Here is an 11,479-nt window from a genome sequence, read left to right as displayed (position 1 = left end):
TTAGATTAAGAAAGCGAGGGTGGGGTTGGAGGGGTTCTCTTGGTGGCCTACACAAGATGTAAGAAAGAAAGGGTATTTCTATCCCCCCCCCCCTCCCCTCTGACGCACGAAGCTCGGAAGCTTTGACTTTATCATCAATTTGTTATTTCTAATTACTGTATTACTCACCCATATAGTTTTATCAAGACCTCCAATGAATCCCAACAACTATTGTAAGAAAAAACAGTATTTATATATAAATGTATATGATGATGATGGTAGTGGCGATGATGATGATGATGAAGATGATAATGATGATGATGATGATGATGACGGTGATGATGATGATGGTGGTGGTGGTGATGATGATGATGAGGAGGAGGAGGAGGATGGTGGTGGTGGTGATGATGTGATAATGGTGATTTTGGTGGTAGTGGTTACATTTTTGTTGATGATGATGAAAGTCATGATGAGGATGATAGTCATGATGATGTGGCAAAACTACAACTCCTATGATAGTGATCGACCTTAAAGGACAAGTCCACCCCAACAAAAAATTGATTTGAATAAAAAGAGAAAAATCCAACAAGCATAACATTGAAAAATTCATCAAAATTGGATGTAAAATAAGAAAGTTATGACATTTTTAAGTTTCGCTTAATTTCACAAAACAGTTATATGCACATCCTGGTAGGTATGCAAATGAGGACACTGATGACGTCATCCACTCACTACATGTATTTCTTTTGTATTTTATTATATGAAACATCTCCTCATTGTCAGGTGAAACAGTGATTAATTCCTCCTTGAACATGTGGAATTAGCATTGTTTAATACTATATGGTTCAGTCAAGTCGGTCCCTATGGTCAAATCTGTAAAAAATGAAATATTGTATAATTCAAACTATAAAAAACAAAAGAAATAGTGAGTGATGGACATCACCGACTGACTCATTTGCATGTCACTGAGTTGTGCATATCACCGTTCTGTGAAATATAAGCGAAAATTTAAAATGTTATAACTTTCTTATTTTGCATCCGATCTTGATGAAATTTTCAGCACTATGCTAGTTTGATTTTTCTCTATTTATTCAAGTCAGCGTTTATCGGGGGTGGATTTGACCTTTAAAGGGCAATATCACTGGTAGTTCAAAGCCGTTTGACACAACTGGGTCAGGTGACTGATATCTAACTAATCAAAACACGTCAAAGCAACGATAAGACAGCATCCACAGCACAAGGTGATGATGATGATGAGGAGGAGGAAGATGATGTTGATGATGATGATGATGATAAGGAGGAGGAAGATGATGATGATGGCAGTGGCGATGAAGACGATGGTAGTGGCGATGATGATGATGGTGGTGGTGATGATGTGATAATGGTGATTTTGGTGGTAGTGGTTACATTTTTGATGAGGATGATGAAGTCATGATGAGGGTGATGATGATGGTCATGATGATGTGGCAAAACTACAACTCCTATGATAGCGATCGATCTCAAAGGGCAATATCAATGGTAGTTCAAGGCCGTTTGACACAACTGGGTCAGGTGACTGATATTTAACCAATCAAAACACGTCCATACAACGATAAGACGGCATCCGCGGCATAAGGTGATACACCCCTCACGTTACGTGAATCAAATATTCTACGCATGAAGCGTTCTCCAAATACACCCCCTCCTTTCGACCTACTTGAAAGCTCACCTTCTCCGGCGGTAACCCGCAAACTAAAAGTTCATCCGATGCAATCAGTCTTTCTTGATAGATGGCTTTGATGAAGGTGAATGCTTTGATGACTAAATATAAAAAATGGTGATGGAAAAAGATTATAAGTGATCGCCAATTGAGAAGTTTTAACTGCTAAGAATAATAGATGTTTGTAAACATAGTAAACGGTTTAGTAGGTCTCTCTAGCGAGAAAACATCACAGGAAAGGGGCATTAAAAGATGAATATCAGATGTGTAAGAGCTACTTTGAGCGGGAAATGCACTTTCTTCTCACTCGAAAGGTGAGGGCCCGTGGGGGGGGGCAGTCAAATATATTGCTGTACACACGTGTGGACTCGTTAAGGGTATCAAAAACACCGATTTTCAAGAAAAAGGGTGGTTTTGAACATGGACCTATTGTAATAGGTCCATGTTTTGAAAGACTGGTCAATGGTCAATCGCGGGGTCAAACGTATTTAGGGTATGCTTTTTCCCCAAAGCTTTTTTTTTAAGACTAGCCAAACATGTTTATGGTATGTTTTTTTCCCCCAAGCTTTTTCCCCCGAGGTCATATTTTGGCGACAACTTGTTTAGGGGCCGAAATGTGTAAATAAAAACTTGTTTAGGGGGTTATTTTGCACACAGAGAAAACTCGTTTAGGGGGAGTTTGGAAATTCCTTGGTCACGCGTGTGTACAGCAATAAATTTGACCGCCGCCCCCCCCCCCCCCCCCCCCCGGGTGAGGGGCGATTGTGGTAATCAACAAAAAAATTGGGGAAAAAAAACGTTTCTCAGACTGATGTAAAAAATAATAAAATAGTATTTTTTGTAGCACTTATAAAAATAGGAGCAATATACCCGGGTCATCATCAGATTTTAGTTAACCTGCTGTAGTGTATGCACAATCTCCGCTCCCTGGGGAGTATTCCAGCACAGGGCAGTAGTGTCACTTCTTACATGGCGCACTACACCCATTTGACACCGGGGTGGATAGTGGCAAAATACAGAATGACGTTTTGCCAAAGAACGATAGTCAGAAGTTTTCGCTCACCGACATACGGAGGATTCACGCACACGGGAAATGTATTGAAAATGCACTTAAAATGACAAAAGAACAGCTGGGAGGCCTTTGTCGAAAATTGGTGAACCGGAACAGCAGATACGGAGCTGATTCGTAAAATTGGAAATACATTTAGGTCCAGAGTTAATGACGAAACTGCTGTTTTGATTCACTATAATTTTCAAAACAGACTCCAGTTTTGCTCTGTCCTGAAGGGCATTTGATTACACCCCCCACCAAAATGATAGGCATCCTCGCTTTACCTTCTTATATTGATGCTGTGTGCCAACTGTTATGACAAACTAGAAAAAAAACAGAAGTTACAGGTTTTACCAAATTTTCCACACAAATATGGTTACCATGGCAACCATGTCCCCACCCACTCAAAAAACATTAGGCGGCCTTGCTTTACCATAATGGACCTTCATGCCAAATTTGAAGATGATCGGAGAAGTAATGCAGCTGGTAGAGCGCTCACAAGAAAACCTCTGCGGCGGCTGTGCGACGAGGCCAAATCGGGGGATACAATTAGCATAATTAATTCATATTAATAAATGACGGAGATCATGTCATTCTCTATCTTCGTGCAAATTTTTGTCACGATCGCACGATCTGCGGCAAAGATCGGGGGGGGGTAGGGGGCTAAAATGCTCCCTCCCCCAGGACGCAAAATAGCCCAGGTAAGTTAGGGTTTTAGGGTTAAAAAGGTTTCATGTGCTTCCCTTTGATCTGTGTCTTTCCTTTCATTACAACTATCAGGAATTTAAAGAATGAAGCATTTTTTAAGACAAACATGTCTTGAAATTCATATGTATATCTTTAACGAAAAACTTATACAGTACACAAGAAGTCAAGGCAACAAACAATTCTACATTGTATACAAAAGCACTTGATATCAATAATTTATTCAAATCCATCCAAGTTCATATAACCGCACATAGGATGAAATAAACATACGCGCATGGCAATCACAATGTACATGTGTGTTAACAAGTTTATTAGCATGATTGACCTGATGAAGGGTTTTCACGTATATTCAGTTTGTATCCGAGATAATGTTTTTTTTTCATAATTGTTAACAAAATTGAAATTACAGCATAACGCCAAGATAAAGATCATGATAGGAAGAAGAACTAAAGAATGGCAGATACCGAGAGGAAGAAAGGAAGGAGTGAAGGAAGAGGAGAAAAGGAGAAAAAAGAAGAGGAAGGAAGAAAAAATACCAAGAGAAAGGAAACAGGTTATAAAGAAAAATAAGGGATATAAAGAAAATTACTAACAAAAAATGAACGGACATGACGAAGAATAAACTAGAAAGCACAGGAGACTATAAAAAGATTTTTTTTAAATACCTGGACAGAGTTAACATAGTTCAGTCTGGAGTGTTTTCTTCCTCAACGGCACAACCAATTTGAAATGGTATTAACAGGATCTATTCACAATAATACACTTTACAACAGATTATGATATATGTATAATATATACCACCCTCGTAAGCGAGGTGTTTACGGGATGAAAATTGATATCTGGGGGTGAGATTATGTTGTTGAAGAACTGCATTAAAGAGGATTTTGGGAAAGTTTAATAGTAATGTAAAAGAATGTGCGTGCGCTGAAAGGGTGTGAAATCACCCGACAACATTTTCTCTTGAAATTGGCTGGAAATAGACTTAATCAGCTGGGAGATGCTGATCAAATGAACCTTATTTGGATGCCTATGCTTTAACCTTAATTTAGATCTCCAGTTTTCATCAGAATTAAACAAATTTTAAGAAATTCACGGTATGCAAAGAATAGGATTTCAGTAAATTTTTACTTTTACTAAAAATAATGGCACAAACACAGGTTCCCTACAGTAGCCGTACAGAAAGTGGAAAAAGGCCCCTTAAATGATTAATGATTACATTGTAAATCATGATTTTTGTATCCTGATGGTTTGTATGGAAATACACTAAAAGCCTTAAAAAAGACCTGAAAAGGGAGGTTTTCAGGCCTGAAATCAGCCATAATGCTAGTCTGAAATCCAGCCATTTCAAACAAGAACATTAAATTTACAGACATAGATGAAAAACATGATTTAGGGTCAAACACTTACTAAGTATCCAAAATACATTGACAAAAATTGATGAAAAAAAGCAAAACCCAATATTGCCTGCAAACAAAAATCAACCCTGTTTTTGGGAAGCCTTTATTCTCAAAATTAAAATTTTGCCTGGAGTGAGCGTTCTTGCTTTTTGTTATGCTTTATCATATGTATAGTTTGTACAAGTCACCAGAGAAATCGGTATACAAATGTGAGAACTCAAGATATGCTTTTAAAATAGAGAATTAGAATGTTACCTTAACTTTTGTTCAAAATACTAGCCATAATTTGTTACTCTGGTACTTTATTGAATAGTTGGCCTCTAACACTGAGCTTCCTTTAGAAAAAAAAAGGTGAATGTTAAAGGCCCTGTCACATCGTTCCGTGCAAGCCTTGCAGGGGACCTACAACTCACTCGCAACAAACGTTTCTGCGTGCAAATCAGACTTGCATGCGCTTCTGCGGGCAACTGCATGTGAGATATGCGCGAGACACTGCCAATGCGGGCGTCCTGCGGGTAACAAAAATACTTACCCAAAGTCACACTCAAAGCTTGCACAGAACAATGTGACAAGGCCTTACGACAGCATTATTAACTGATGTATATTAATACTTTTATTTTATGACATAGAGGCTGCACTTGTTTTAGTTCTCGGGCAATAATTAAAGGGAATGATAGATTCAGAACTTTCTACACATTGGCTCATATTCTAAAGTCCAGTTTAACATAAACCATGGTTGAATTGTGTGTTTAAATTTTGGGAAGCTTTTTTTTTTTGGGGGGGGGGGGAGTGCACTGTATGCTAGTCAACCCACAAGACCAACTCCAAAACTGATTGACGGCCTGTCCTTGGAAATGTCAATAATATCTTTTACTGAATGTGGTTTAATTAGGAAATTGGAAAATAACATGAGTATCAGAGTAAATAAAAAGGGTGGTTGTGATGCAATTTCAAGAGACTATGGCCCGTATTCTGAAGTCGGGTTTAACTTAAACTCAGGTTTAAAGTAGTGGTTTAAGTATGGGAGGCCAAAAGTATCAAAATTTTTATTAAGTTGTATGTTTCTTATGTTTACTGTGCTCTTGCCTGATTCATCAATGGTGAAGACAATCATCTATTTATACTTCCTACACAATTATGAATGATTTGAGAGCCGATTGATCTGAGCTGAAGTATGATATCTCTACTGTTAGTGATTATGTAACAATTGGCTGTCCATACTTAAACCACAACTTTAAACCTGAGTTTAAGTTAAACCCGTCTTCAGAATACGGGCCTATGTGTTTGGTTTACAATGCTGAAATTACACATTTATCTAGAATAGAAAATAACTTCATATACAATCACATACACAGTTGACCTGCATCAGAGAAAGAATATTATTAACATACATTGGAATAAAGAAAAAACAAATTATTAAAAATTGGTTTGTTTCATTTTTGTACTTCAGGATTTACGAGATTTCAAGCGTTTTTCAGTACTGAAATATACAGGTATTGATATTTCATTGACGTTCATTGAGCATTCACAATGGTAAGCTTTCAATATTAAAAAAGAAATCATTACATGTTACATTTACCCCAAAATTGGCTCGGAACAAAACATAATATCATTATAACACATAGTCATGACCCCACATTCTTAATTTTGCGTTAAAGTATTCAATAAAGACTGGAATTCTAAGGCTACGCAAAAGAAAATCTCTATCAATTTGACTGAATTGTATCCCTCCTCCATGCACATAAAAGCACTAAAAATGTATATTTTTAGCATCACTGTTCAAGAAATACTACGGGTACTTTCAAGACTTTGAAGGGCAATGACCACATTAAAAACAAACCCGTATCCTGAACTCGGGCTTAACTTAGACCACAGTCTCATTCGGTGCTAAAAGTATGGGAAGCCAAAAATGTCAAAATTTGTATACATGGTATGTTTTTTTTTTAATTCCTAATTCTTTAATGGTGCGGACAATTATCTTATTCAACCTTCCCAGACAGTTGAGAATGATTTGCGAGTCAAACGAGCTGATACTACATGTACAAACCTCTACTGTTAGAGATTTGTCACAATTGGCTATCCATAGTTAACCACAACTTTATACCAGGAGCCCGTTTCATAAAGGACTTGCAACTGTTGTAACTTTGCCATAATGGCAACTACCATGGTAACAGGGCTCAGCAGCCAATCAGGATCAATGTTTTTGTGGTAGCTGCCATAATTGCAAAGTTACAACAGTTGCAAGTCCTTTATGAAATGGGCCCCAGGAGCCATAACACAAACCTTAGCAATCATCGTAGAACTTGTTTTCTACGATTGATTACATGGACTAAAATGTGCAATCTATCGTGAAAATCAAGCGAACGATTAATCACAAACCTTTGTGTTACGGGACCCAGAGTTTCAAGGGCCAAAGAAATGAAGGTGTGACAAATGTTGAACAAGAATCCGTCACTGCTTGTTGCCTGAAGTTCTCATCGCATCCTGATTTAAAAGGTCAAAGACCATCATTTTTATCATCCTCACACACAAGTACATGTATACACCATTAAAAACGTAAACTAACAGCAGGGCAATTCCATTACATAATCATCTTTTTTGTGTGTCCGACCCCCATTTTTCTAGAATTTTACTTCACGTCATAAACTAACCAAGTCATGGTCATTTGAGAGCATTACAGACTGTCAAAAGAACATAAAGATCAGAGACAGAAAATTTCATGAAGGTCCCACATATTGGGTGTCGGACGTACATATCATATGGAATTGCCCAGCATTATAAAATTGTTTCAGCATTGACCAACTCACTAGGCTAGCCAAGATACATGTATATGAAAACAGGGGAATATTTCATAAAACATATAGTCAGTGACTTTCACTGACATATTTGCATTTGGCCAATCAGAAGCAAGGATTTCATTAGCTTATAACTGTTGTCAATGAAAATCACCACTCATATGTCTCATGAGACAGTCCTCAGGGGCCTGTTGAATAAAGAGTTGCTGTTGAACGCAACTTAAAAAAAAATCAATCGCAAGTCATGCACGCTTTTGACTGGTAGAAAATGAAGTTGTATTTGATTTCTGGAGTTGCGATTGATTGCAACTCTGTCTGCAACAAGCCACTGGATCCTCTTCAGGAATAATAAGAACATAAGAATCAATTTCAACATAATTCAAGATTGGCTTACATAAGGCTTCATGCAGTTTGGTCCAGCTACAATTGCTGTACTCTATTCAAGCCAGTCAAAGCTAATACCTTGTTTTCAATTGCTAAGATCATTGTACAGAGGATTAGTCTACATTTTTTCGGTGGCACCGCAGGATGCTGTGGGCTCCTTTTTGTGTTTCCATCAGTTACGGCATTCAATATCAGGTGTTGGACCTTGCAGATCCAGGTCCCATCTAACAAAGAGTTACACTTGATCCAATCAACCGTAACTCTGGAAATCCATCAGTGTCATAATTTTTTTCTACAGGGATCTCACACAATCTCCTTGAAACAAAGAGAATCACACTGAATCTTCAAGAGAGCGATAAATGCACGAATGTACATCATATCTAGAAAATATTTGAAACAAATTTGCATTTTAGATGATGATGTTGCTGGCCGTCCATAGTTGTGATTGAACGGATCGATCATAACTCTTCGCAAGACGGGGCCCTGGAAGGCCAAAGACAGAGCGATGCAGAAGTCTCATTGAAACAGCTGCGATGATCGTCAAATCTCCTGCCGTTATCGTAGGATGTCCGTACAATACCTCATGCCCCTGTCTTCATCATACGATTCCTGCATATTGTAACATGCCCGTAAGACGTGTTTTAGGGCTACGATCCTCAATAATGTAGACTGTGATGGCTCCGCATACAGACACAACCATAGCAGGACCAGATCCAATGTCACTTACCAGGAATAAAAAGTTCACGATATAACTTGCCATAAAATTTCAGAAAATGTTGCTTTAAAAAGAACTGTTAAAAAAAATCCTCTCATTGCTTAGGGTGTCCCCGGACAATGACGACGCGTTGGCTATCTGTAGAGGCGGGTGAAATCACGCAGGGCGTAGCAGACATTTTTCTCCTCGTCAGCACTGGAAATGAGAACAAAGAGGAAGAAGATGGGAGAAGTTGATTAAGAACGAGCATTAGCAGTCACGCCAACTAATTTATGGCAAGACAAAATATGGGGAAGAAAATTCTGAAAGATTTATCCAGCGTTTGCAAGCCAAAATATCAGAAGTTTGCTGACGTATTGTACAGCGTACATGTTGCATGCCTTTTTGTTTTTGAAAGGCTTAATCCCATTAGTGGATATCTGAAATTGCCTTTTATTAAAGGAGAATGAAACCCTTGAAACCAGCTGAATCCATATCAAAGAGAAAAATCAAAGAAACATATTGTTGAAAGTTTGAGGAAGATTGAATGAATAATAAGAAAGTTATGAGCATTTGAATATTTAGATCACTAATGCCATGTAGATCCTCCATTGGCAATGCGACCAAGATCTGTGATGTCACACACGTACAACTCCCTCATTACTTTAGTAATTATTTCACTTATATTCTCACTTTTATAGAGTCTATCACAAGGTGAGGTGTTCTCTTTATGAGAGGACAAGTACAGAGGTTTCACAACATTATATCATTGATGAATCGTTTGTCATATGATTAGAATGAGCAAAAAGAGATGTTTTGGGGTATATTTTCAGCGTCCAAAAGGGGAGAGTTGTTCATCTGTGACATCAAAGATCTTGGTCGCATTGCCAATGGGAGGATCTCCATAGCATTAGTGATCTCGACATTCAAATGCTCATAACTCTTCTATTGCTAGTCATATTTTACTCAAACTTTTGTTGATCTTATTCTTTGATTTTTCTGCTTTCACGAAAGCTAACTTGCTCCAAGAGTTTCATTCTCCTTTAACTAACACAAATGACTCTTCATATGAAGACTTTAAATTCCTAATACTTTGGGGTTGTAAACAAATGTAATTATTGTTAATATCAATAATGGAATGTTTGATATTCAAGAAATAGGATTCAAGGCAAAATGGCTGACCACACGTCAAGATACATGTATGCCGCCTTAACTATCCAAGGCCCCGTCACCATACTTAAAGGACAAATCCACCCCAACAAAAAGTTGATTTGAATAAAAAGAGAAAAATCCAACAAGCATAACACTAAAAATTTCATCAAAATCGGATGTAAAATAAGAAAGCTATGACATTTTAAAGTTTTGCTTAATGTCACAAAACAGTTTAATGCACGTTCCAGTATGCAAATGAGGGAACTGATGACATCACTCACTCACTATTTCTTTTGTATTTCATCATATAAAATATTCGAATTTTATCCTCATTGTCCTGTGAAACAAGGTTTAATTTCTACCTGAAAATGTGATATTACCATTAACAATTAATGGTTCAGTCAAGCTAGTCCTTATTTTCAATTCTGTAAAAAAATTAAATATTTTATGATTCAAACAATAAAAAAGAAAATAAAAAGTGAGTGAGGGACATCATCAAGTCTCTTATTTGCATGTAAAATTGTGCACATAGGTATTTTGTGAAAAATAAGCGAAACTTCAAAATGTCATAACTTCGTTATTTTACATCCGATTTTGATGAAATTTTCAACATTATGCATGCTTGTCTTATTTTTGTCTATTGATTCAAATCAACATTTTTGTGAGGTGAACTTGACCTTTAATGAATAGAAATAATCTCAAATAATTTATCACATGTAGCTTTTACCGGATATTTTAAAAAGTTTTAGGGAGGATTTGCATGCTGAGTTTCGTTGCAAGTCAAGGGCCCCGTCTTACGAAGGGTTACGATTGATCTGATCAACCTCAAATGTATGGAAATCCAAAAGTGTCATTTTTTTTCTAGAGGAACTTTGCGCAATGTCCTTTGTAAACAAAGAGAAGCATGTAGCTTGGTCAGGGAGGGAGACTCTCGAATCACAGTTATCAAGTTAGCTTTTCCCAGACCCAGGCAGCTAAGCTACATGTATCCATCCTTGGTTCTGGTTTTATGCATATGTTGTAAATCATTTTATATTGTAATTGCCGAATCGATAATGAATAAATAGTAAATAAGCATCAAAAATTTTCAAGAAAGCAATGAATGTATGAATAAACAGCACATCTAGAAAATACTTTGAACAAACATGCATCTTAGATGTTGACGTAGTTGGCTTTCTATAGTTGTGGTTGATTGGACCAATTGCAACTCTTTGTAAGATGGCCCCAGATGTGACAATCTGGAGTTTAAGCATCTACAACTACACGGCAAAAACTGTGGTGTTAACCGGTGTACATAGAGGACCACATCAGTCATTTTACACCGGTGTTAAATTGACAGTGCTAGTTTAACACCTACATGTATAGGTGTTATTACAACACCTTTGGTTGTTACATTTACACTCTTTGGTGCTATGTTCAGTCTCTAGAGTGTAATCTTAACACCACAGGGTGTGGTCCTCTATTAACACCAACTGGTGTAAGTTTTATCACCACAGTTTTTACAATGTACGGAAACATTAGATCTGCGTGTCGTGTGCAAAATTCTCATTCCTGCTATACAGTATGTATCCATGCATGCCATAATAATTTTGCAAGTTGTGACGTAAAAAGATCCTGTGC

General features: G+C 37.4%; 1 protein-coding gene across 1 annotated transcript in view; it reads right to left on the bottom strand.

Annotated features, from left to right (window-relative positions):
* Positions 1 to 3,616: 3,616 nt before the first annotated feature.
* LOC129282774 (transportin-3-like) overlaps positions 3,617 to 11,479 on the bottom strand; it is a 29,614-nt gene continuing 21,751 nt past the window's right edge. The window contains exon 6 of the mRNA XM_064114093.1: positions 3,617 to 8,923. Within this exon, the coding sequence (XP_063970163.1) occupies positions 8,863 to 8,923 (61 nt within the window). The 3' untranslated portion in view covers positions 3,617 to 8,862. The remainder of the gene's footprint in view (positions 8,924 to 11,479) is intronic.

The sequence above is a fragment of the Lytechinus pictus genome, chromosome 19 (genome assembly GCF_037042905.1).
Source record: "Lytechinus pictus isolate F3 Inbred chromosome 19, Lp3.0, whole genome shotgun sequence".
Classification (NCBI taxonomy): Eukaryota; Metazoa; Echinodermata; class Echinoidea; order Temnopleuroida; family Toxopneustidae; genus Lytechinus; species Lytechinus pictus.
The sequence above is the reverse complement of the archived record's forward strand: the minus strand, read 5'-3'. Positions and strand labels throughout refer to the sequence as shown.